General features: G+C 44.0%; 1 protein-coding gene across 1 annotated transcript; it reads left to right on the forward strand.

Moving 5' to 3' along the window:
* Positions 1-19,196: 19,196 nt before the first annotated feature.
* On the forward strand, positions 19,197-25,587 carry LOC123397902 (tRNA(His) guanylyltransferase 1-like). The gene is made up of 15 exons (XM_045092424.1): positions 19,197-19,421; positions 20,167-20,293; positions 21,297-21,428; positions 21,600-21,644; positions 21,768-21,941; positions 22,637-22,730; positions 22,821-22,928; positions 23,174-23,291; positions 23,360-23,489; positions 23,589-23,720; positions 23,984-24,028; positions 24,104-24,273; positions 24,742-24,827; positions 24,918-25,025; positions 25,297-25,587. The coding sequence occupies exons 2-15, from the start codon at positions 20,187-20,189 to the stop codon at positions 25,396-25,398; spliced, it is 1,551 nt and encodes a 516-aa protein (XP_044948359.1). The 5' UTR covers positions 19,197-19,421; positions 20,167-20,186; the 3' UTR covers positions 25,399-25,587.
* Positions 25,588-27,263: the final 1,676 nt, after the last annotated feature.

Here is a 27,263-nt window from a genome sequence, read left to right on the forward strand (position 1 = left end):
GGAGGAGGAGAAGAAGTAGAAATCAATAAGAAGGAGGAGAAGGAGGACAAGGAGGAGGAGGAGAAGGACTAGAAGGTCCTTGGCCTTCTCCTCCTTCTCCTCCTCCTTCTCCTTCTTCTTCTCGTCTTCTTCTTCTTCTTCTTCTTCTTCTTTCTTTTCATTTTTCCCATTTCTTCTCCTCTTCTCCTCTTGTTGGAGCTAAATTACCTAATCATGTCTTTTTGGAGCTAAATGGGCTAATTATGCCATTTTAGAGGAAAACAAGCTAAGTATATAATATTCATGAGCTAACCAAGGTTCTTATGCCATTTTGAGCTTATTATGGCATTTTGGAGCTAAATGGGCTAATTATGTCATTGTTGGGGAAATTAAAGTAAGGATAATATGAAAGAGGATAAGAAAGAGGAGGAGGAGGAGAACAAGAATAAATCAAGAAGAAGGAGGAGAAGGAGGAGAAGGACTAGAAGGTCCTTGGCCTTCTCCTCCTCCTTCTCCTTCTTCTCTTCTTCTTCTTCTTCTTCTTCTTCTTCTTCTTCTTCTTCTTCTTCTTTCTTTTCATTTTTCCTATTTCTTCTCCTCTTCTCCTCTTGTTGGAGCTAAATTACCTAATTATGTCTTTTTGGAGCTAAATGGGCTAATTATCGCACTTTAGAGGAAAACAAGCTAAGTATATAATATTCATGAGCTAACCAAGGTTCTTATGCTATTTTGAGCTTATTATGGCATTTTGGAGCTAAATGGGCTAATTATGTCATTGTTGGGGAAAGTAAAGCAAGGATAATATGAAAGAGGAGAAGAAAGAGGACGAGGGGGAGAACAAGAAGAAATCAAGAAGAAGGAGGAGAAGGAGAAGAAGGAGGAGGAGGAGAAGGACTAGAAGGTCCTTGGCCTTCTCCTCCTGCTCCTCCTCCTCCTTCTCCTTCTTCTCTTCTTCTTCTTCTTCTTCTTTCTTTTCATTTTTCCTATTTATTCTCCTCTTGTTGGATCTAAATTACCTAATTATGTCTTTTTGGAGCTAAATGGGCTAATTATCCTATTTTAGAGGAAAATAAGCTAAGTATATAATATTCATGAGCTAACCAAGGTTCTTATGCCATTTTGAGCTTATTATGGCATTTTGGAGCTAAATGGGCTAATTATGTCATTGTTGGGGAAATTAAAGCAAGGATAATATGAAAGAGGAGAAGAAAGAGGAGGAGTAGGAGAACAAGAATAAATCAAGAATAAGGAGGAGAAGGGGGAGAAGGAGGAGGAGGAGAAGGACTAGAAGGTCCTTGGCCTTCTCTTGCTTCTCCTCCTCCTCCTCCTTCTCCTTCTTCTCTTCTTCTTCTTCTTCTTCTTTATTTTCATTTTTCCTATTTCTTATCCTCTTGTTGGAGCTAAATTACCTAATTATGTCTTTTTGGAGCTAAATGGGCTAATTATCCCATTTTAGAGGAAAACAAGCTAACTATTTAATATTCATGAGCTAACCAAGGTTCTTATGCCATTTTGAGCTTATTATTGCATTTTGGAGCTAAATGGGCTAATTATGTCATTGTTGGGGAAATTAAAGCAAGGATAATATGAAAGAGGAGAAGAAAGAAGAGGAGGAGGAGAACAAGAAGAAATCAATAATAAGGAGGAGAAGGAGGAGGAGGAGGAGGAGGAGAAGGAGGAGAAGGCCAAGGGCCTTCTCCTCCTTCTCCTCCTCCTCCTCCTCCTCCTTCTCCTTCTTCTCTTCTTCTTCTTCTTCTTTCTTTTAATTTTTCCTATTTCTTCTCCTCTTGTTGGAGCTAAATTACCTAATTATATCTTTTTGGAGCTAAATGGGCTAATTATCCCATTTTAGAGGAAAACAAGCTAAGTATATAATATTCATGAGCTAACCAAGGTTCTTATGCCATTTTGAGCTTGTTATGGCATTTTGGAGCTAAATGGGCTAATTATGTCATTGTTTGGAAAATTAAAACAAGGATAATATGAAAGAGGAGAAGAAATAGGAGGAGGAGGAGGAAAAGAAGAAATCAATAATAAGGAGGAGAAGGAGGAGTAGGAGAAGGACTAGAAGGTCCTTGGCGTTCTCCTCCTTCTCCTCCTCCTTCTCCTTCTTCTCTTCTTCTTCTTCTTCTTCTTTCTTTTCATTTGTCCTATTTCTTCTCCTCTTCTCCTCTTGTTGGAGCTAAATTACCTAATTATGTCTTTTTGGAGCTAAATGGGCTAATTATCCCATTTTAGAGGAAAACATACCACACATGATTTGGCTAATGTGAAAAAAAACTTACCACAAAACGCTCGTACAGGGCCCGTTGACCCGCCTCATTCCGGGACCTCTCCTCCTCAATCAATCGTGCCGTGGTCTGGTCCCTCTCATCAAGAGCAGCCTGACTTGCCAATCTCTCTTTCTCAAGAGCAGCCTCAAGAGCAGCCTGGCTTGCCAATCTCTCTTTCTCAAGAGCAGCCTGGTTTGCCAATCTCTCTTTCTGAAGAGCAGCCTGAAACACCATTCCTCGTTACCACAGTAATGATCTATGGTGACACACATAATGAAATGGATGAAAGTGTCCTTAGTCCGTACAAGTAACCTCGATGGCAAGTTCGACTGGCCGTGGACGACTCATTATCTCAGGACAGCTGCTCGACTGGCGCGCTTGATCTCCGGGAGAGTGAGTGGACAACGTATTATCCCATCTCCAATGGCTATCGAGCCATGGGGCCTCCCGCCACCAGATATCATCACCAGCTCTGGATCCGAAGGTTCCTGGCTAGGGTTAAAGTCATCCCCTTTCGTAGCCTTCCCCGCGTCCCTCTATGCCACGAGCTTCTGGTGGGATGATATGTTGGTGAAGTTATTGGGATCATCTAGGTCAGACTCAGAGAATGCCTTCGCCTTCTTGTACGAGGCAGTATGGGCCATGCCATAAAGGTCGTACAAGTGTGGCATCTCCGTCTTATTATGATGCGCCTAAAAGAGAGGAACAAAATATTAGCATCAAGAATGAATTGCATGAATCATGAAGCAAATCACATACCCAGTTTCGTCCAAATTGAAGTAAGTTGGCGCTGCCTTGATGGTGTGGCACACCAACCATTTGGCTACGCCGATCCTTCGCATTCTCGTGGACGGCTCGCCAGCTGCCTGTGCACCACTCATCAACCAACGCCTCCCAACAATCCATCTTATACGCACACCATCTCGGGGGCACCTGTAAGTTATTAGAAAGAATTTTCAACGCTACGCCTATGAATGAAATCAAGAAAACTACGTAGAAGGACCTAAGAATAGGTAATTACCTTCATGTATTGCTCCTTCTTCAGAAACTTTCTGCGGCAATCCTTCTTCTGCTTCTTAATACCACGCGTGGCGTAGTAATCTCGAATAGCCTGCGGCCGAGCCTCGTGGCGCAAGTTCTGTAGTAACCGCCTACACTCGGCCTCGAGAACCCTGGCCGCCTCCTCCTCATATCCATCCTCACACCTATAGAAGGTCTGCAATCAAACGTGAAAACACCGATTAGTACAATAATTAGCTATATTGTTAATTTTAGATTCTGTAAAAGGATAATTTACCCAAAAGCTCTTGATCACCATCTCGGCCCTCGTGTGGCACAAGACACCATCTATAATCTCCTCCGGCAGGGCCTGCGCAGCCTGGTAGTGCTCCTAGGAAAATGCTAGTGTAGGAACCTGACCCTCACCAGGCAACGTGACAAACCCCGGGAAATTTGTCCGGCAAAGCACACCAAGGACGGAGTTCGGCGTGCAGACTCCAAGAGGGTGTACCCATCCCCTGCAGTATGATAAGGTCAACGCATTAGATATTTGAACAAACTTGAAGGCAAAAGCTAAAAAAAGAGTAAATGTACTTACCTATCTCCTACAGGTTTAATCACCGGCCTCTGCTCGCGGGTAGCCGGCGCGACCGGGAGACGTGTACTACCACGCTTGTACACGGTGGCCCCGTCCACATGCACATCGCCCTCACTATCCGTAAGCTCATCCCTGCCATCCCCGCCCCCTGAGCCACCCGGACCCTCGGTCCAATCCGGCAACTCGATACGATCCGGCCAGGTCTCCCATCCGGGCCTCTCCACGTAGGGTGAAGCCTCCGGAACCATAGTGTCCTCCGGCTGCTCCTGGGTCGAATGCACCTCGACCCGAGGCTGCTCCTGGACCGGAGTCTCATGGGACGAATGCCCGTCAACAACAGGCTCTTGGAACAGAGTCCCCGTAGCCTCCTCCGCAAACGGGTCGACCATAGTAGTCCTATGCTCGGGTGAATGAGCTGGTGGTGGTGGCGAGGATGGCTCAACAGTCCTCCTGGATCTTCCGCGGCCACCACCTCTCCCTGTACCCTTCCCCTTCTTCCCTACTCGACCAGCACCTCTCCCAGTGGGCAATGCCGCCGATGAAGAAGAACCCACGGGTGGTGTCGACAGACTGTCTGCCAAGGCTCTACGGAGAGATAGGGGTGGAAGGGAAGTACCACCCCTCGTGCGGGGCGCCTGGGAAGAACCCGTCGAGCGATCTCGACCAGCGCCCACCATCTTTCCACACCTGGTGACCTGCCATGATAAAGATTAAAAGAAATTAGTACAACATAAAAAATTGAATAACTGACATGAATAATAAAGATTAAAAAATATATAATTTAAGTTGTGAATCTTACAAACTAATAATCATCATCATCAATAAATGCATCATCATCATCACTATCACGCATGTCTTCATGAATGACGTGCTCGTCGGGTTCAACGGCGTGAAGTTGTGAAAGGCCTTCCTTTAATCGTTGAAGCATTGACAGGTCATCCGCATCAATAACCTCTACGAGTTCCAGGTCTTCTGGTTCCGACTCAGGGCTGGAGTCGGATTCATTGTCGCTGTCTACTTCCATGTTCTTGGGTGAAGCACGGCGGTTCTTGAAATGTTTCTTGGAAAGACGTGTTTCTTGGAAGAATTCTCCATCATATGTGTCTGAGTTAATGTGAGGTTCATAATCCTGTTCATTTGGGAGAGGTGGTCTGACATATGGCGGCACTTCATAAACAACATACCAACCTTCCAGATTCTTATCCGTTTGGCATGCCCATGGTAGATAGAAAACTTGGGTCGCCTGTTGAGCCATAATATAGACATCGGGAACATCTAAATGGGTGTTTGGATTGATTTCGACTAGTCCTATATGTTCATGAGTCCTTCTAGTCTTCTTCGGCTGGAACCAATAACATTTGAAGACTACGACGTTCGGTGGGTTTTCACCATAGAATTGAAGTTCATAAATTGCTTCAACTCTTCCATAATACTCGATAACACCTTCGCCGATAGCAGAGACACCACAATTTGTAGATTTCCGGTCGGGCATAGATAGCTCTTTGCCAAAGGTACGAAAGAGATACCCGTTGATGTTGTATTTCTCAAATGAACGGACCTTATAGTCAAAACCATTAGCGACTTATCTCAATTCGGCGTCCATAGACTCTGAATTAGCCTACAAGTTTAATACGAAACGATTGTTGCATTAGCCGCAAGTTAGACCAAGAATGAAATGGTCCATTATTGATAATTACCGTTTGTTTGAACCAAGAGATGAAACCGGGATAGCCGCCTCCTGTCTTTGACAGAAGCTCATACTCTTCGACGGAATCATTTTCGATCACCGCTCCATCCGAGAATTTGGCGACGTAACGGCTGTTTGAAATATCCGGGAATAAGAGCAGTTCAAATGAATTAGAAGTTATGGGAAAATGCGCCGAGAACTCACTCGATGTACGGCCGCACTTCTGTTAGGTTGTTGACGATATACAACGAAATGTTACGCCATTCTTCGACATCCAACGTTATTGGTTTCGAAGCACCAGCTGGTGAGAGCTTCCCTTTGAATAGGTTGAGGTTGGACCCACCTTTTTTAGGGTCTGCATCATTGTGCCGAGGCTTCGGATTATGCAAATGATGATTTTTGGCTTCGTAGTGTGCTGTCACAAAGTTTGCCACCTCCTCAGTAATGAATGCCTCAGCCATCGATGCTTCAATTCTACGCTTATTTTTATATTTAGCTCGAAGGGTCTTCTGCATCCTCTCAGTTGCATAGCACCAACGATCTTGCACGGGCCCACCCAATCTTGCCTCGGTCGGTAGATGTAAAGTCAAATGCTGCATTGGATTAAAGAAGCCCGGTAGAAAGATCTTCTCTAACTTGCACAACAACTCCGGTGCAAACTCCTCCATGTCTTCTACCACGCCAGGCGAAAATTCTTTCGCACAAAGAACACGGAATAAATAGCTCAGCTCCGCCAGTACTAGCCATTCATCCTCAGGAATAAAGCCACGTAACATCACCGGCATTACCCGCTCTAGCCATATGTGCCAATCATGACTCTTGAGACCAAAGATTTTTAATTTTTCAAGACTCGCTCCCCTCTTTAGATTCGCTGCATACCAATCGGGGAACATCAAGTGCATTTTGACCCACAAGATAATTTCCCTCATAGCTGGCCTTCCAAGATTGAACCAGGCCTTTGGCTTCGACCACTTCTGCTTTCCTTTGCCTTCTCGCATGTTTTGTAACGGTCTATGACATAGTGTCTCTTGATCGACTCTAGCCTTAATATTATCCTTTGTCTTCCCATCTATGTCGAACAATGTACCAAAAATAGCCTCTCCGATATTATTTTCAGTGTGCATCATGTCGATATTGTGTGGAAGAAGGAGGTCTTTGAAGTAAGGCAGATCCCAGAAGCATGGCTTGTGAGTCCAGGCGTGTTTTGAATTATACCCCTTGAAATACCCTGGACGCTCTGGATCAGGCTCGAGGGCGTTTAACTGATCCAGGATCTGTTGGCCTGTGAACGCAGGTGGTGCCAAGTTTTTGACAACTTTACCTTTGGTAAAGTTCTTCTTGTCTTTTCTGAACTGATGGTCAGGATCTAGGAACTATCTATGCAAGTCAAAGCAAGAATACTTCCGACCCTCCTGCAACCAATGAAACTGAAGAGCTGCCTTGCATTGGGGGCACGGGAACCTTCCATGCACACACCATCTAGAGAATAGCGCATACGTTGGCAAGTCATGCATAGAGTACATGTACCACACATGCATTTTGAAGTTTTCTTTTCTAGCGGCATCGTATGTCTTGACCCCATTATCCCAAGCTTCTTCCAATTCATCCTTAAGCGGTTGCAGGTACACATTCATATTCTTCCCCGGATAATTGGGCCCTGGAATTATCAACATCAGAAATATGTTCTTTCTTTGCATAATCTGCCCAGGGGGGGGAGATTGAGTGGAATGACAAATACAGGCCAACAACTGTATTGGGTTGCCGTCATGCCGAAGGGATTAAAACCATCCGTGGCGGTGCATACTCGAGGATTCCTTGGATCTGCCGCTTTATCCTGATGCAATCCATCGAAATGTTTCCACGCTTCCCCATCCGATGTGTGTACCATCATCTTATTCCCATCTGCATCTAGTTCGGTTCTTTTGCCCAATTTGTGCCATGTCATCTGTCTGGCTGTCTCTTCGACCATGAAAATACGTTGAAGTCTTGGTACGATTGGCATATACCGAAGAACACTAACTGTGATTTTGGTCTGCCTCTTCTCACCCATACCGTTGTCTACCACAAGATACCTGCAAGACTCGCAATTGGGACAATAGTCCAAGTGTGCATACTCCTTCCTAAATAATACACATCCTTTCTCACATGCATCTATCTTCTCATAGGGCATCTTAAGTACACGAAGTATTTTGTCCGACTGGTACAGGTTTGCAGGCATGACATGGCCTTTGGGTAGGAAGCATCCAAATAGTGTCATCATCGCGTCGTAGCATTCTCTTCCCAAGTTGAACTGAGCCTTCAGAGCCATTACTTGCGCAATTGCATCCAGCTGATAGAGCTCAGTGTGCTCATGGAGAGGACGTTTTGAAGACTCCAACATTTCATAAAAGGCCTTTGCAGATTCCCCCATCTCATCTTCCGAATCCCGAGCATCATCAAAGTCTTGCACCATGTCTTCGATCCCGGTACCATGCTCGTCCGTGGGACGACGGACCACCTCAGCTCTTGTGCGTTGTATAGACTCACCATGAAATGTCCACACCGTATAATTAGTCTTAAAACCCCTCCTCTGCAGGTGTTTAATCATTACAGCCTCTGTCGTCTTTTTATAGTTGTCGCATCCAGGACAGGGGCAATAGTTTCTTTCCTGGCCATTTGTGAATGCGGCTTTTACAAATTCCTTTGTTTTTACAAACCATTCTTTCGTCATCTCTTTCTGACTAGGGTGACCGGTATACATCCACGCACGATCACTCATCTTGCGTAGCTACTAAAGACAGAAGAAATATATTTATATATAATTTAGCATTTATATTCATCGGTTAATCAGGTTCGCCATTTTTATTACGTCCAGGCAACCTACACGCTAATAGGTAAAGATAAGTCCTAATCCCACCCGAGTATGTGTAGATTGGGTTCGTTTTCCCATGCTCTGCTCCGGATCCAACGCAAAATTTCGGCAGCACCTCCCCATTGTTCTCCTGATACACGTCTCCGCAGTAAACAGAGAGGATGTGCATCCGGAGAACGAGAACAACAGGGAGGCATTGACGAAATTCTGCATCGGATCCAGAGCAGAGCATACGGGAAAACGAACCCAATCTACACATACTCGGGCTGTCCATGGATAATGTTGTACAATTCGAAAGGATGACGGTTATAAATATGCAAAGACATGCATATTTATATATGTCGCCCTTTCGAACGGGAGACACATACTGGTCACGCATACTCATGATTGAAGAAACCTATATATAGCTAGCAAGTTTCATCGGCACGAAGACCGGGACAGAGCAAATTAAGGGGGTAGGAGGAGAAGTCATTTGTGCTCACCAACGAACGTAGGGGCGGAGCTCGTCCAACGCACGTGGAGGTCGTCGAACAACTGCACATTGAAATTCACCCGATCAACACAAATATGATGTTTTTATAAGATAATCAAAAAATATGTGACCTAACTCTTATTTTCTTTTTTCTTTTTTCCTCTTATTCTTCTTCTTCTTCTTCTTCTTCTTCTTCTTCTTATTTTCTTTTTTCTTTTTTCCTCTTATTCTTCTTCTCCTTCTTCTTCTTTTCTTCTCTTCTTCTTCTTCTTCTTATTATTATTATTATTATTTTCTTTTTTCCTTTTATTCTTCTTCTCCTTCTTCCTCTTATTTTCTTCTTCTCTTCTTCTTCTTCTTATTCTTATTCTTATTCTTATTCTTATTCTTATTCTTATTTTCTTTTTCTTTTTCCCTCTTATTCTTCTTCTCCTTCTTCTTATTTTCTTCTTCTCTTCTTCTTCTTCTTCTTCTTCTTCTTATTTTCTTTTTTCCTCTTATTCTTCTCTTCCTCTCCTATTTTTCTTCTTCTTGTTGTTCTTCTCTCTTCTCCTTCCCTTCCTTTTCCTTCTTCTTCTTATTTTTTTTCTTCTCCTTTCTCCTCCTTCTTCTTCTCCTTTCTCCTTCTTCTTCTTATCCTTTCTCCTTCTTCTTCTTCTCCTTTCTCCTTCTTCTTCTTCTCCTTTCTCCTTCTTCTTCTTCTCCTTTTCTCCTTTACTAAACAGGAAACTAACCTAACTAAACCTAAACTAAAACTGAACCTAAACTAAACTAAAACTAAGCCAAAACCTGAGTAAAACATATAACTAATTAAACAAAAACTATTAAAAAAAGAAGAAAGAAAACTAACCGGGGGGAGGAGGGCCGCAGGGGGAGGAGGGCAACAGGGGGAGGAGGGGCACGGTGAGGGGCACGAGGAGGGCGGCGGCGGTGGGGTGTGGCGCTGGGGTGGGGGTGGTGTCGGTGGCGGCAGCGGTGGGGCAGGGAGGCCGGAGGAGGGCACGACGGCGATGGTGGTGTCGGGGGTGAGAGAGAGGGGTGTCGGAGTGGAGGAGGGGGCGCATGGGGGCGGTGGAGGAGGGTGCAGGGCGGCCGGGGAGGAGGAGGGGGCGCAGGGCGGCGGTGGAGGAGGGTGGAGGGCGGCCGGGGTGGAGGAGGGGGCGCAGGGCGGCGGTGGAGAGGGTGCAGGGCGGCCGGGGAGGAGGAGGGCGCAGGGCGGCGCACAGAGGCCGGAGGAGGGCGCGGCGGCGGTGGTGGTGTCGGGGGTGAGAGAGAGGGGAGTCGGGGTGGCCGTTAGGGGGAGAGAGAGGCACGTGGGGGTGGGGCTAACGGCCGTTAGGGGTGGCACCCTCTTTGCCGTCCACCTCCCGACGACAAAAGAGCATGCAGGCAGATGGCAAAGAAAGTGGCTGTTAGGGGGGAGAGAGGGGCTGCGGGGTGGGCCGCCCATGCTCTTTGCCGTCTGCCTGCATGCTCTTTGCCGTGAGCTGGCAGACGGCAAAGAGTTGGCTGATGGCAAATAGTACCTTTGGCATCAGCCTGATCTTTGCCGTCTGGTTTCTGGTAGCTGATGGCAAAGAGGGTCTTTGCCATCAGCCAGCAGACGGCAAAGAAGCAGCAGATGGCAAATAACTGTTTTCCAGTAGTGGTGGGTGTGTGCGTAGGGAGGATTGTTTCCTTCCGCCGGACTTCGCCGCCCCGCCGCCTGCACTGTTGCGTGCCGCCGCTGCCGCACTTCGCCGCTCCGCGCGCCTGCGCTGCCGCGCACCGCCGCCTCTAGCCTCAGCGGGATCCGACCCGGCTCGTCATGGATCCGGCCGCCCCACGCGCCCCTCGGCCTCGCCTCCACCTCTGACCACCGCCGCGACACTCGCGCGGCGCCGGAGCCGCCGTCGACGGACCGGCTTCCTCCTCAAATCGGATCCACCCCATCCCTGCACCGGTAGAGGACAGGGGCTTTTTTGAAAAAATAAAACGTTTTTTCCACTTAATGAAGGATCGTGGGTTGATTACGAAAAAACAGAGGGGTCATTTTGCATAAACGCCGCGACGGACGACAGAAGCGCTCCGCGTTTTATTATTAGGAGAGAGGATATATATCTCTCCCTAATAATAAAGCAGTTACTGTTTCTGTCGTATGTCGTGGTGGTTTTGCAAAAAAGTCCCTGAAGTTTTGTGTATTCAACCCACGCTCCCTTTTTAAGTGGAAAAAACGAAAAACGATTCGTTTAATTTGGTATATATAAAGTGCCACCTCAATTTCAGCACAGTCATCTACCTAGCCCAGTGGTCGACGCACCGACGGGTTGTTGCACCACTAGAGTAGACCTGAGTTCGACTCCGGCACCGGCCTGTGTATCCTTTCCTATTGCTTCTTTTTTCGTGTAAATTCAAATGCTTTTAAAACATTCATATCTTTTAAACCCTAACTCCAAATCTAACATGTTATATATGAAAATCACTAAGAAAAAAAGTGAAAGATTTCAAATATGCTATTATTTTGCATGTCACTTTCCTGTTTTTCCTTTCCAATTGCTTCATTTTTTGTGTAAATTCATATTCATATCTTTTAAATCCTAACTCCAAATCTAACATGTTATATATGAAAATCACTCAGAAAAAAGTGAAGATTTTAAATATGCTATTATTTTGCATGTTACTTTCTACAATAAAGTTTATTGTACAATATTAATTAATACCTTCTCTATATCGGTTATTTTGGAAATGCCTATTACACATGTTTCTTGTCCCATTTAACTTGACTAGATATAACAGTTTAATGCTCTCAGAAAAGATAGAGTTGACACTATAGCGGATGTTGATTCCTACTAGCTATGATATGCTAAAGGTTACAATATGTACATAGTCATCCTATTTTCCATCGTGCACAATAACGAATCAATATACAATGATGTATGCTAAACTGTTGATATGAGGTTTATGTAAACAAGTGAATTAATGTTGACCTTCATATTTATTTAAATCGTGCCCATAAAGACTTTTAAAAACACATTGAGTACACTAAAAAATCATGCAGTCATTACATTTTTATGTAACACATTATTTATCATTTTGTTTGTTGTCAAAGCATTTACAAATATCATCCAATATATATAAGGGGGTGTTTTTTTTCCGTTGCAACGCACGGGCATGTTTGCTAGTAAAGACTCCGTATCCAATATATATAAGTAAAGACTCCGTATCCAACAACAACGGAGTTTTCTAAAGCTACTTTTGAAAATATAAATGTCTCATCGCGCACGTTTGCAGTACTAGTTAGCATGCACGTGCAACACACGACTAATCGAATAATTTATAAATTGCTTTTTATATTAAATTTTAGTATATATATATATATATAGCTGCAAAAATATTGGAACACACACAATATACACATTACTTGCACTCAATTGAAAAATTGAAAACAAATGTATTCAGTGGAATAAGGGAAAAAATGTTTGGAGTAACATAAGACAAGGAGAAACATTGGGCTCACTTGAAGGTTGCAGCAAGCTGGAATGAATCCTAACTTCTTCACTTGATGCATCATATCTAGCTTCGATGTTTGAAAAAAAGGCTTAAAATACAGATAATCTGGCATTAGAACATGACACAAACTGATATTTCAAAGGAAATATATACAACCTGAGATCTTTTGGCACTTGCATATAAAGGTTGAGGTATCACCTGCAGAAACTCCAAAAAATCAAACAGAAATCCGTTGTGAGTAACTGCAAATCACAAAAAATATCAACAGTCCCAACATATATAACCAGTGAACGGAAACGGTAGTGTAAAATCATAATAATAGGTAGGTCCTTTGCTGAGCAACAAATCATAATAATCTGTTGACGTGAAATTAAAGCTTCTAGAGCTACCTCACAGGTGAAGAATTGTGGCTTCTTAATGGGGTATGTCAGTCTTGTGACATCCTCAACTTTTGCTACGGTAAGCATTGTAATTAAGCTACAATGATGACCATGATCAACAACAAATCATTTTGCTAAATTGGATATGATCAAGTTGAAATTCATATCTCTTTTCAAATTCCACGTAAAAAGCCACTTGAATTATATGAAAATAAAATAATTTTCCAAACAACATCGGAAAAATGTTGCACAATTGTGGAATAATCCAAAACAATTATTATTAAGGAAAACAACATCACCCTCGATGTTGGTGTGGACCGCACCATCAAAACAGAGTCATTTTTGCATTTAAAAGTGCTCTTAAATTCCATGGAAAAATCCAAACATATTCCAATGGGCCCAGTTATTTTTGTGGTCATTTAAAATACTGTAAGATATGTGTTGGACCATGTCACACATTTTTGCTATAGGGAATAGTTGCTGGAATTAAATAAAGCAGAAAATAATAAAAGAAAGCAGAAACAAAAAAAATAAGAGAAAATAATTGCTGGGTACACGTAAGAAAGTTCTTGTTTGCTTGTTTAACAGTAGTATAGAAGCAGCCAATTACTGCCAAGTGCTTGAGGCAGAAAAAGAGCCTCCAAAACACTTGATCCAATGTAAGAATGTAGGATGGTAACTACATCTTGCACGTATCATCTAGACAGAAAATATACATCTCTGATCTCCATCAATCAAGAGAATCAGAGGCTGAGCCGAATGCTCCGCGTACACATTGCCGAACAAACATAAACAAAGTACCATTAACATATCCTTTCACAGCACTGCATAACCGTCTTGGTGCCTATATCAGAATAATGATGGTTAGCAATTGTGAAGGTTGAAAGAGCAGAGGAGATTTTTCTAAGGAATGTTAGAACGAACCAGATGCCATCTTTTGCTTAATGGGGACGCAGAAACTTGAATCTCGTCTATGTCAGATAAAGGAGGTGACCTAAAGCAAAACACCTTCCTTTTGAGGTCATCCCGTTCACTTGACCTTATGTAGGAGCCTCTAGTTATGTTCCCATCCTTCCAAACATCCTTCAAGAAAAATAAGATTGGCTTCTTGCACATAGACTTCTGAATTTCCTTGGTGTCAAAATCGAATTCAGTTCTCTGACTCATCCTATTGAAAGCAATGTAAGTCCGCTTGGATCGTTCCAATTCAGGAGGAAGAAGAACACTGGGGTACACTTGAACAACATAACCCAAAGAGATGGCAAGTGTAAGCTTGTGCTTTTTATCATAACAAACTGAGCGCTGCAAGAAGCTCATGGGTTCTGTTTTCATAGCCTTCGTAAAAAGCTCCAAGCTCTCAAGAGAGTTCAATCCAGGATATATAGGATCCACAAACTCCACATGGTGGATACTGATGAAATGAGCGATTGGATGAGCAACCAATATACCATGGGCATTGCCTCTGATATCCCACTGATTACATGTCGGGACCCCGATCCTAAGCCATAGGAATCCAGCCTGTAACACATCGCATCCCTTTGTGGTCTCACGCACGGTTAACTCCACGGCTGCAGCCTTACCTTAGCCGGGACCGTTTGCGTCTTTTGACTCACGTATGCGAAGGTGTCGCTAGCAATCCAATGTCAAAGAACCCGGATCGACATGTCTAGTCATAAACCAAAGTGGCAGTACCGCACAAGGACAGGCATACATGACCCAACAAAGCAGGTGTCGGTCATCAGCGAATGTAGACGAGTCGTAGCAAGCTACAAGGACTCCATTACATCGCGTGACATTTCCCCAAAGGGGACAGACACAGCAGCTAAGAAGGACACATGCCGGTCAACCATTGTGTCCGGAGCAGTAGCGAACTACCAAGGCTCGTTGGATCACAAAGGGGCATTTCCTTGTAAGGAGTGCTACTAAAGTTCACGACTAAGTAATCGAACCCCATACATATCAAGTACGACACACGTACGCATGGCATACCGATATGTATAGATACATCGATGGCATCACAACATAACCATAAACATACAACCTTTATTTAAGAGGCTCGGAAGAGCCACACACATAATATTACACATTAAGGGTCTCACGACCCGTAATAGCAGTCATACAATTACAAGCCAGCGGAAGAGTTATAAACTGTCTGGGTACAGACAGGGCAACTAGAAGGCACATGGCCTGACTATACTACAGAGCCGACGTAGGGCCAGATTGTAGCTGGGACACCAGCTACTCGTCGTCGTCGATGTCTACGAAGAACCCTCCATTAGGGTCATTAGCAACCTCTGCAACATTTATTAAGCAAACATGAGTACGAAGGTACTCAGCAAGACTTTAGGATGACTAACTACTCATGCAAGGTATCAAAAGGTATTGTGGGGTTTCATGCGGAAAGCCAGCATTTGACTCGTGGCTGGACAACTTGCATTTTTAAATAATTTTGACAACTTGATTTCTCGCACACGAGTCCACTAACACCACAACAATACACTACCGTGGAATCATTCCGTCTCCGTACGGAAATGCCATCCACGACACTCCCGCTTATCTTGCCAATTTTATGAGTAGCCATTGAAGTTATCTATGAACAACATATGTCTCCAAGTAGTCCATATCCGCGGACGCGGCTATTCGAATAGATCATAACCCTGCAGGGGTGTACTTCGTCACACACGCTCTCGCCACTTATCGCCATGTGCACGTCATGCACCTCGGCAACCTTCAAGTGGAAGCCCAGCGAGGGAGTCGGCCACGACCGTTAACCACACTAGTACCTAGTCCAGGTTTATCGCCTATCTGAGAGTAACCCGTACGGAAGTCCGGCCGAGGTTTCCGCCACGGCCTCAAACGATGTGCGCAGGGTTCCCAAGCCCACCATCCGGGTGCCACTTGGTACACCGTGCCACTGCCTACCGCATCACGGTCCACCTCTCAGGTCAGCACCATGCACGGCCTCCAGCATTACTATAAACACCAGAAACTACTTGCAACTCCTGGACCGAGTACTACGCGATTAATAGGCCGAGCGGGGTCATATTTCAGGGCCCAGCATGTGGTAGTATCTAGTCTTGGATTACATACACGGAACTCAGTTCCTAAGGACGGTTCCAATGAAACAACCCGCCATGTACTCCTACACAGCCTTTCACCGGTACCTTTACCAAATCAAGTTCAACACACAACCTTTGCTCACCGAACACATTCCACATTTCTGTTCATCTCCCAGATGACAGACCATACACAACTCTAAGTATAGCATGCATAGCAGGATAAGGCACATCATAGCTCAAGCAACTACCAGGTATGCTAGGTTGCAAGGTTCGGCTATTTACTGTGACAAAGTTAGGTCATGCAAAGGAAGTGGGTTCAACTATCGTGGCAAAAGCAGTTGAAGCATTTGATCTTAATGCAATAAATAGGTGCAGGAGCAAGAACAGGGGATTTATCGGGATGATCAAAAGGGTTGCTTGCCTTGTTGCTCAGAGGAGGAACGATATCCGTCAGACGGATATTCGGTGGAATCCGGGGTTGCGGAGCCTACCGAAATAAATGGCAACATTCAATAACAATCATATGCAATCAAAATGATGCATGAGCATGGCATGAGAATGCAAGGTGATAAGTTATTATAATCAACATGTATTAGGTTTAGAGTTGATTTGAATCATATTCGGTATCACTTCAAACGGGGTATTCACGGTTACCGATTTAATTGATTCGACCTCATGCTCAGATCAACTTGATGTTAGCTTGCATGAGATGTCATGTTATGGTACTGATTTGTAACTAGGACAGTGTGTGATCATTGCAATCATAATGAAATTTGAATATTTTTGCAAATTCCATTTAAAAGTGATTATAAGAATTGAATTATTCCTTATTCCACAATTTATGGTTCTGTAACTTTTTCAAACATAGTTGAAAATAGCATAATCAGAATCCTTGAATTTTTCTGATACTTTTTCATATATAAATTATTTCCATTGGAGTTACAGATTAATTTCTATGATTTTTACAAGTTTTAGCAATTTCCTGGAATTAGTTTTATACTGGAAATTCTATTTATTGCATCAGACTGACGTCAGCAGGTCAGCCGACCTGTTCAGGTCAAATCTGACAGGGGGGACCCACTGGTCAGCCTCTCTGGGACTAATCCCGCGCTGACCAGTCCTAATTGGGGTTTGACTTGGCCTTGGGCCCACTTGTCAGCGAGTGATTAAGCCCCTAAGCTGCTGGGTTAGCTTTGCCACGTCGACCCCCACCGGAGGGTGGTCGCCGGCGACCAGGCCCGCGGCGGAGGGCTCGCCGGAGGCGACCTAAACGGCGCTGCACAACACCAATTCGAACGCGGTTTGCAGCTACGGCACGATGGCGAAGTGGCCGATCTGGCAGGGGCATCAGGGGAGGCTAGGGTCACCGGGAGAGGCGCCGGCGACGAGCCGGAGCGGCGGCCGAAGCTCGGCCTTCTATGAGAGACGGCTCTAGGGCACGGGGAGGGCAGCTGGAGGGCTCATCACGCTCCTGGAGGCTCCAGGAGCTCGAATCCTAGCTCGAGCGCGTGGATCAGACACCACAACGACGGCGACGACATGACCGGCGGCGAGAAGCTCTCGGCCTTGGTGGGGAACGAGGCTACGATGCACGGGAGAGCGTGGGGCGAGAGGGGAAACGACGACGAGCTGACGGCGGTTCCGATGGTGCTGTTGAGGGGCTCGGGGGTGCGCCGGAGGGAGTGAATCGACGGGAGAGGTCCGGCGGCCGGAGGTGGAAGACGACGGCGTTGGGGGCGATGCAGAGCTTGGGGAAGCTTCGGCTTCTGCAGAGATGACCAGGGCGACGAGGCGGAGCTAACGGACTACTCGGAGGATGGTTCCCATGGCTAGAGGTGCTGCGGCTCGAGCTCGAGCTCGGCTCCAATGGCGGCAGCAGGAGGGAGGGCAAGATCCGAGAGGAGAGGAAGAACGGTGCTGGGGAATGGATAGAGGAGACCCTGGGGAGCTTATCCCCGGCCTTGCCAGCGCGAGGCGGCGGCCAGGCAGGCGCACAGGTGCGTGGCCGCGCCGGAGGAGGCGGCGGCCACCTCCTGCTCCTACTGGCGCGAGGGAGGGGACGAGCCAGGGAGATGGGCCGGGCCAGGCTAGGCGACAGGTAAGGGTTTCCCATTTTTTTTTTCTGTTTTTGTTTTTCTGTTTTGCTAACTATTGTTTTGCTATTTATTTCAGCTCCAAAACAAAAAGTAAAAACTATTTTAGACCTCCTGAAATATTGTTATAACATTCCCAACCATTTCCAAAGTTTTCAACATTTTTGAAAATTTATAGTTTCTGATTTAAAATTTAAAATTTGAAACCAGTGGCTTTTGCATTAATTTAAAATGCTTAAAGTGTCAAGAAAATAGTTTTCTCCAATGCTCATTTACTTTCATGATTTATCAGAAAGTTTGAACATTTCTTGAGGCCATTTTGGGTTCATTGATTTTAACTAGTTTGAGAAATCCTTTATTTGAAATAGTGGCTAGGGTTTTGAGTTTATCCTTTGCCACTTTGTTGTTCTTGTTGAAAAAATCTTAGATGCAAATGCAAAGAAGACATGAGCACAAGGCTAACTTGCTTAAGGGTTAGAGATGTGACATTACAACATCAGAGAGAAAGTACATACATTAGGAGAGCAGGGAGGTTAGAGAGATGTATTCAAAATTCCAAATCCATAATACATAAATGAACTGGAAAATGAAAATATGTAGTCAAAGGTCGATGGCCCACACTAAGCAAAACAGCTTGATCAGTAATTGTCTCTTTCTCTAATGATGCACTGCTTATTCAACAGAGAGATGTACAAAGATAGTACCGTAAAAAAAGTAGACAAGCAAGCCCCCACCCCCGACGAGCCGCACGGCCTCGGCAGCAATGTGCGCGATCCGGAGCCCAGAAGGGTGGCCCGTCGGGTTGGTGTAGCGGAAGCGGGAGGTGTCCTCGGATACCCGGATCGGCGGGAGCGACGGCGACAGAGGCGTACGGGGAGGGGGAGGGGGAGGCGGAGGCGGACGGGGAGGGGGAGGGGGAGGCGGACGGGGAGGGGAGTTGGAGGCGGACGGGGAGGGGGAGGCGGAGGCGGAGGCGACGACGATGGTGCAGGACAGGGCGTGTGGCTGTCGTTAATTAAATTTCTGTAGTTGATTGTCTCGTTTTTTTTCCGGGGAGGTGCAACAGTTGTTCGCTGTAGGAGGAGGTGGCGCACGGTCAGCCTTTGTTAATTTGGTAACTGCACACCGTCGTGGTGCATGGATGGTGGAAGACCGTTAGATTGTAATTTGTTGACTAATTGTGTGGTGATGATTTGTGTTTGTTTTTTGTGGGGGTAATAGCTGTGTGTACTTACAGAAGTATAAGTATAGATAATGCCGAACGATACGTTGATCTTAATTGAACCTGACAATATCGGGTTTTTTTTTTTTCGAGTTGCTCAGAGTCGTGCCCTAGCGCGAATAGGTTCCTAGCCGCCGCCGACACTACTGCCGGCCCTCCGCCGCGGCGCGTCCAGCCGGCGGAATCCTCCGCTGCCCCGACGCCGGTACAGGATCCCAGCAGCGCCTCCCTCCGTCGAGCAGCCGCTCCCACCAGCAGCGTCACCCTCCCTGCACCAGCCGCTCCCGCCCAGCAACGCCGGCGACCAGTCCACAGGCAGGTAGCCAGCACTCCTTCGTCCTTCCTCATCCTTCCTTCCTCTTGCATCCTCCGTTTGTTCTTTTTTTTTTCTCTCTTCCTGATTTTTGGATTTGATGAGCGCTTGTTGTAGATTTGATACTGTGAGAATATAATGATGATTACTTATTGATGAGTGCCTGCTGCATTATTTTTCCAGTGCATGTTCAAGTTTACATGTGAAAGGACTTCGCCTGGTAGGCGTTTGTGATAATGCCGGTAGAGGCAAATGTTTACAAACTGTAGTTTGATTTTTTCTTTTTCAGATGAGTAAATGTTTCGGTTTGAACATGTTAATAGTGAAACATGCATCGACTGACGATATATGGAAAGGAAAAGATTAAGTTGTTTTATCTGCACCGTCTTGACCTGAGATCAAAACTTAGCAGTAACATGCAATTTGAGAGAGCAGGAGCTTTGTCTTGGTTATATACTGGCCGAAATTGGCTAACACATTAGTACTAGTGGTTTTGCTGGCATGATAGATGTCCCAAATCTTGTTTATGATTTGCTGATGATTTCTGTATGGTCAGATTCATGTACGTGTATTATTCTAGCGCGAGTTGGATGATTCAGTTTTGTATGTTCTAAGTCAAATTCATATTTGTATGTTCCTAATTCCAATTCATGGGCGTAGTATATATCATATGGAAGCAGTGCATAAGTCATATTTCACCCAAGTGCTAATATCTAAACCAACCCTTTGCTATGATTCTCTCCAAGAACAGGAGAGAGGTGTCTTGTGGTGATGGCCAATAGCAAGTATGAGTATGTGAAGAGGGAGTTCGAGTTCCAACGCCACCTCCCGGCCTCCAACTGGATCGTTGTCCGCATCGATGGCTGCCATTTCCACCGGTATAGTTCATCTCTTCCTCCTAAATGGGTAATACGGAAATACTTAATTTCCCACAGCCATGTTGAGTGATTGCTGCTTTCTACAATATTGGATAGTCTCTAAACGTTTACATTCTACTCACTTTCTAGCTATACACTGGCATGGTTACTACTGGTTAAGCAACTGCATCAACCATCTTAGCTATTAGTCTACCTCGTGTGCCAGTGTCTTTTTGTGAGGATTAACAACATGCAAAGAAGGTTTCATCATGCAAATATGGGGATAACTTTTGCTCCAGATTGCAAATCATTAAGTCTGGTTCGGTGGTAGATCATCCACCGTCGGATTTAAAGCGGTTCGTTGGATTGCAAGCACGCGAACAGGCTATCGCGGTGTATGTACGCGTTGTCATGCGTGGCCCCTTGCGCTATGGAGGAGCACTCTGCCGTGCTAAATCCTCCATTTTTTTCCTGGGTTGGTGCCTCACCACGGGGGCGCATGAGCTTCCTAGCCGGTGCTGACCACGGTAGTTACTCCCTGTAGGGGACCGCAGTTTTGCAATTTAGCTCGTATCACAAACGCTATAAATTTATCTGTTGTCCCGTTGAAACGCATGTGTATTTAGCTATAGTTTACATTTGTTTTTTCCAGTGTCCACTAATTTCAATTTTATTTTTGTTAGATTCTCGGAGTTGCATGCCTTTGAGAAACCAAATGACGAGAATGTTTTGAGATTGATGTACGCGTCGTCATGCATAGCCCCTCGCGCTGTGGAGGAGCACTCTGCCGTGCTACATCCTCCATTTTTTCCCTTGGTCGGTGCCTCACCACGGGGGTGCATGAGCTTCCTAGCCGGTGCTGACCACGGTAGTTACCCCTTGTAGGGGACCGAAGTTTTGCAATTTAGCTCGTATCACGAAAGCTATAAATTTATTTGTTGTCCCGTTGCAACACACGTGTATTTAGCTATAGTTTACATTTGTTCTTTCCAGTGTCCACTAATTTCAATTATATTTTTATTAGATTCTCGGAGTTGCATGCCTTTGAGAAACCAAATGACGAGAATGCTTTGAGATTGATGAACGCCTGTGCCACTCATATGCTCGAGAAATTCCCTGACATAGTGTTTGCTTATGGTGTTAGTGATGAATACAGGTATAACATCTTCTTATCAAAGTTAACTTATGAAATTGTTTGCAGATTTGACATAAAAAAGTATGTGCAAATGGTTTTGAATTGCACGGGCTCCATTCTTTATTTTTTATTGCATTTTGTTCATTCTTTGGATAATAATCTCTGCTTCTTATATTTCTGTTTATTTTGCAGTTTTGTTTTCAGAGAGAAAACCGAATTCTATAAAAGGCGGGAAAGGCACGTTATTTGATCTGTTCATTTCTTCACTTAGTATTTTAGGATACTGCCATACCCAAATATATTTGAGCAATTTAATCAAAAAACTCATCATGTTATTGACTTCTCTACCAATATATGCAGCAAAATTCTCTCCTTATGTGTTTCTTACTTCACATCTGTGTACGTGATGAAGTGGAAAGATTTCTTTCCAAATAATGATTTGAAGGAGCCTCCATATTTTGATGGGCGAGTTGTATGCTATCCAAACATAAATACTATTCGTGATTATTTGGCATGGAGGCAAGTGGACTGTAAGCTTCTTGAACTAAAATCACGTTTTTCTTAATAATAAGATACTTTATATTCTGTAATTATGTGTGTTGATGTCTTTGACAGTGAAATCATGTTGTGTATGTTATTTACCCTTTTAAAAAGTCTATACATCTTCAGCAACATTAACTAAATATAATAAATATAGTTTTTTTATGCGTCACGTCAATGAGATTTCTTGTCCGGTTGCTTGGCTACTTACTTATTTGATTTAATGGACGAAGATTAACATAGTTAATTATGTGTGTGTTTTTCAGGTCATATAAATAAGAGTGAATTTCACTTTTTACCCTGTAGTTGTACATTTATGACACATATTACCCCACTTAGTGGAAGTTTCATCGAAATATCAGATTTTGGAGACTATTAGCATGGTTTTCCCCAGTTTTGCATTTTCCTTGTTTATGTTAGATATGATCGGCATGTTGCATCAATGATTTGTAAAAAAGTCTGTAAATATCGAAGGGCATCATTGACGATCATGTCCAGACTTCTCTTGTCCATTTGTTCCATTCCTCGTCATCGACCACATATATTTGGACCCCGGGCGTCGTCTCACACTTGCATGATGGACACACATAAAAAAATGAGGATTCGAAGCTTCCAAAAGGGGTATTCTAGATGAATTTCCACACGGTGGGGTAATTAGTGTCACAAATGTACAACTACAGGGTAAAAAGTGGAATTCACTCTATAAATAATCAGTACAATGCATGCTTCTGGGCGTTGGTGAAGTCTGGAAAAACTGAAAAAGAGGCACATCAAGCATTGAAGGTCATCTAAATTATCTAGGGCTATACTTGTCTTTTGTAGCATTGGTATGAATCATTTTCGTTTTTTCGTGAACCGTCTATTTTCTTTTAGGGAACATTTTCTAAGGACAAGAACAAGTTGCTTTTGCAACAGTTTCAGGTCAACTATAATGATGAACCAGCTGTGTTTCGGAAAGGATCTAGTGTTTATCGAGATAAGGTAATGCTATCAAGCATTCATAAGTTCATCGTTATTTATGTTCCTGCTCAGTCTCAGTGAGGTATTTAGTATCTACTCCCTCCGTCCCATAATATAAGAGCGTTTTTTACACTAGTGTAGTGTCAAAAAACGCTCTTATGTTATGGGACTGAGGGAGTACATATTTTTTCTCAACATTTAGTTAAGTTCAACTAACCCAGTTAGGTGCACTTTGCATACTGAAAAAATTATACATATTATTGTAGGTCAAAACAGAAGACTATGGGAATCCCATAAAAAGAACCCGTGAGGCAATCACAGTATCAAATTTTGATCTCATAGGTCCTGAGTTCTGGGAAACCCATCAATACATTCTTGGAGAAGGTTAGTTGAATCATTCTAGTTTTAGGTATGCTTCCAGTCCAACTCTTATGAATTTTGGATATATGCAGCATCAGACTACCTGTGTGTTGGGGGGAAAGAAAAATATGGATATGAGTATGTGAAGAAGTTCGACAACATCCATAAGCTTCCATGTTCTAATTGGACCATTGTTCGTATTAGCGCCTGCCAATTTGATCAGTGAGGACTTCTAGTTTCCTATTTATTTAAACACACACGGCAATACCATTTAGATAATTATATCTTCTTATCAACATGGAGAATTATTTTTTCCCCCAGATTCTCACTGATCCATTCATTTGACAAGCCAAATGATGAGACTGCTTTAAGGCTGATGAACGCTTGTGCTTCACTGATGATGGAGCAATTTCCTGATATTATCTTTGGCTATGGTTTTGACAATGAGTACAGGTATGATCTACGTCTTGAGAATAGCTGTGTTTGCATGGAGAAGACTGCAAAAAAGACAGATAAAAACAAAATATGTGTTTTCCGCATGGCACAATTTTGCCTCTTTTCATCAATAATAGTAATTTGAATTGAATATGTTGGCAATATAAGGGATCATGTTGAAGCTGTAAGTGAAGCGACCAGCAAAGCTTAAATGCGGCACACTTCAGTTTATACAGGCTTTCTTATAAGTGATTATTTTTAGTGATTTGTTATCGTTGCAGCTTTGTGTTCCAGGAGAAGACTGAATTGTACCAAAGAGATGAGAGGTAGTTACTTGTTTTATGAATTCCTACAGTACATGCTGGTCAAGCCTTTGATCAAATATGCAACTTGTTTTGCAGATTAATCATTTCTTCATGTTTATCATGTTTCACTTCCTTTTACATGATGAAGTGGAAAGAATATTTCCCCAGTAAAGAACTAGTGCAGCCACCACACTTCCAAGTAGAAGTTTTCTGTAACCTAGAACCAAGGATCGTTTGTGATTATTTGTCCCAGAGGCAATCAGAATGTGAGTTATTCCTCCCTCCTAAAGACCATATCTTTAACTAATCAGAAATATTTATGAACTTGTCGATGGTAGTACAGTATGTAATATCTGAATTCATCTGCAGCAGTATGAATGCATTAAATTTGGTGCTTATATACCTCTATACAGTGGCGTATCTAGCGTGATAGTAGAGGGTAGGCTTAAATCATCAATTTACTAAGCCTAATTAGCAAACGCACTGAATTTATTGCATGTAAAGCACCTTGATGTAATTGTCATATGCTATATTTAACTGAAATAGAATTTTGGAGGGTAGGCTTCAGCCTATTGAAGCCCCCCTACTAGAATCGCCACTGCCTCTATATGCTGTGTTATCATTCCATGGTTCTTGTTTTTGAAGATATCCTGCTGCAAGGGGTTTGACTCGTCATAGTTAGAACAAGTCAAAAGAAGAAAATGAGCAGACTCATTATACTTGCTAATTTGCAGGTCACAACAGAAATCAATACGCGACATGCTTTTGGATGTTAGTGAAATCTGGAGAAGACGAAAACAAAGCTAAGGAGATACTGAAGGTCTTCTTTCTTTCATCATTTAGGAGCAACTTGTTCGCTATTCTAATTGATTACTCGTATTTATTAACTCTTTAGTATTATTCTGTGAAGGACACATTACCAAAGGACAAGAATGAGTTACTTTTCCAGCGATTTCAAATGAACTACAACAATGAACCGGCTATGTTTCGAAAGGGTTCATGTGCTTACCGTCAAAAGGTATGTTGTCTGAACTGTTTTCCACAATAATCTTATTTGTGCTGCCAGAAAACGACAGTTTGGATGCTTATAAAATTTAAAATTCCCGAAAGGATCAAAGCAACTTTACAGTAACTAGGACTGAAAATATGCTATCGCGTTTGCTCCTCGATTCCATGTCGTCCACAGAAGAAGTGCATCTGAGAGCACACGTCTTTATTTTTTTATTTTTGCATTGGAGTAGAAGATAATTCTCACGGCGTTAACGACTTAAGAGTGCAAATGGGTGCAGGTGGAAGCCAGTGAAGATGAGCGGTGGGATGTGGCGGTGGCCCACGTAGACATGGGGCCACACTTTTGGACAACGCATTCTCATGTTTTCAACAGAAGATGATGATCCTTATGTATTCTATAGGTTGATTAGTATGTGCCATATTATCCTCGTTTCTCTGATGCATATGGTTGCATTCTTTGTAAAGAAATTCACAAAGCGAATATTGATAGGTTGAAGGTTGCTATCTTTGCTAGAAAGACAAAGGGAGTTTTGGTAATCTAGACCGGAACAAGCAGAACATTTTTTGAATTTCTGAACATGTTTTTGAAATCATGGACATTTTCTGATCACAAACTTTTTTGAATTCACAAACATTTTTATGATTTGTTATTTTTTTTTCAAAATGCACATTTCATAAAATTTCACAACTTTTTGTAATCATGAATTATTTGAATAGAAAAAACAAAACCAAAAATAAAAAATAGAGCGCTCTGACATGGGCCGGCCCAAATGGGCGTGCTCGGGAGCGAGGGGGTGCACGCTACAACTTCTTCGAGCCCCACACGCCCAATAGGAGGTCATGTGCCTCAAGACTGGCTCGCTAATGTAAATTCGAGCCCCACACGCCCAATAGGAGGTCATGTGCCTCAAGACTGGCTCGCTAATGTAAAGAAATCACGTCGCATACTGTCTGGGGCCATCTCGGGCCCATCATGGTTCCCCCACAGCGTGTAGCCACACCTGTGTCGATGAGGAGCCACCTTCTATGTCGCCTCGTCCTGCCTTCCACCTTCGCATCTAGACGCCACCATCGCCTTCTAGTTGCCACACTCGCCACTGAACGTCGAGTAAGCACATTGCATGATTGTCGCCACGGCTTTCCTTTCCTCCTTCCTCTTGATTGTGTCGTCCTCCATGCGAACCCAGAGGCTTGCCGCATGAAGGTTGCACTCCATGATCAACACCCACTCATTGTAGTTCGAGTGCAGGAGCACTGGGAAGGTGGTGTGCACACTACCAATGACTACGGTTTCTCGCACGATCTCCCTAACCACGACCTCACCGCCACGACCGTGCCTGGACCGGCTGTGCCATCGCCGTTCCCGCGGAGTCGGCGACTGGGAGTCGTCCTGTGATGTATGCTATTTGAAACCACCCGACATGGCTACCGCAGCCTCAGGCTTTCATACTACTTGTTAGCCCAAAAAACTACAGAGTAGCTAGCTACCAAGGATCGGACGAAGTCGAGGAAACAATATAGGAGCTAGTACGAACTAATAGGACACTTCTTGTATTCTGAGCACACACACTGATACAAGGAGCTCACGTGTGGTGGTACTACTAATCGAAACTAGCTAACTTCTTTCACTGGATGGGAATGGAATGGAAATGGCCTGGATTACAAGCGAGGGACTAGGGGGGTCTATAAGATGGCGAAGATCCGAGAGAGGAAGACGAGGGATGTTGACAAATCAAGTGCATCAAGGACGGAACAAACCAACTCTTGGTGAAGAACGAGGAGATTAAGCATAGATGGCGGGAGTACTTTGACAAGATGTTCAATGGGGAGAGTGAGAGCTCTACCATTGATCTGGACGACTCCTTTGATGATACTAGCATGCGTTTTGTGCGGCGTGTCCAGGAGTCGGAGGTCAAGGAGGCTTTAAAGAGGATGAAATGGGCAAGGCGATGGGCCCTGATTATATCCCCAATGAGGGGTGGAGAGGCCTCAGGGACATAGCGATAGTATGGCTAACCAAACTTTTCAACCTCATTTTTGGGGCAAACAAGATGCCAGAAGAATGGAGACGGAGTATATTAGTACCAATCTTTCAAGACCAAGGGGATGTTCAGAGTTGTACTAATTACAGTGGAATTAAACTGATGAGCAATACAATGAAGCTTGGGAGAGAGTCATTGAAGACTGCTTAAGAAGAATGACAAGCGTGACCAAAAATCACTTTGGTTTCATGCGTGGAAGGTTG

The sequence above is a fragment of the Hordeum vulgare genome, chromosome 5H (genome assembly GCF_904849725.1).
Source record: "Hordeum vulgare subsp. vulgare chromosome 5H, MorexV3_pseudomolecules_assembly, whole genome shotgun sequence".
Lineage (NCBI taxonomy): Eukaryota > Viridiplantae > Streptophyta > Magnoliopsida > Poales > Poaceae > Hordeum > Hordeum vulgare.

Bases quoted from the DNA above. Each gene is read 5' to 3' on its own strand.
- LOC123397902 (XM_045092424.1), top strand. From the start codon at position 20,187: ATGGCCAATAGCAAGTATGAGTATGTGAAGAGGGAGTTCGAGTTCCAA. The intron at 23,721-23,983 runs GTATGATCTACG...TTATCGTTGCAG, and splicing joins GGTTTTGACAATGAGTACAG to CTTTGTGTTCCAGGAGAAGA. The intron at 24,029-24,103 runs GTAGTTACTTGT...CTTGTTTTGCAG, and splicing joins TTGTACCAAAGAGATGAGAG to ATTAATCATTTCTTCATGTT.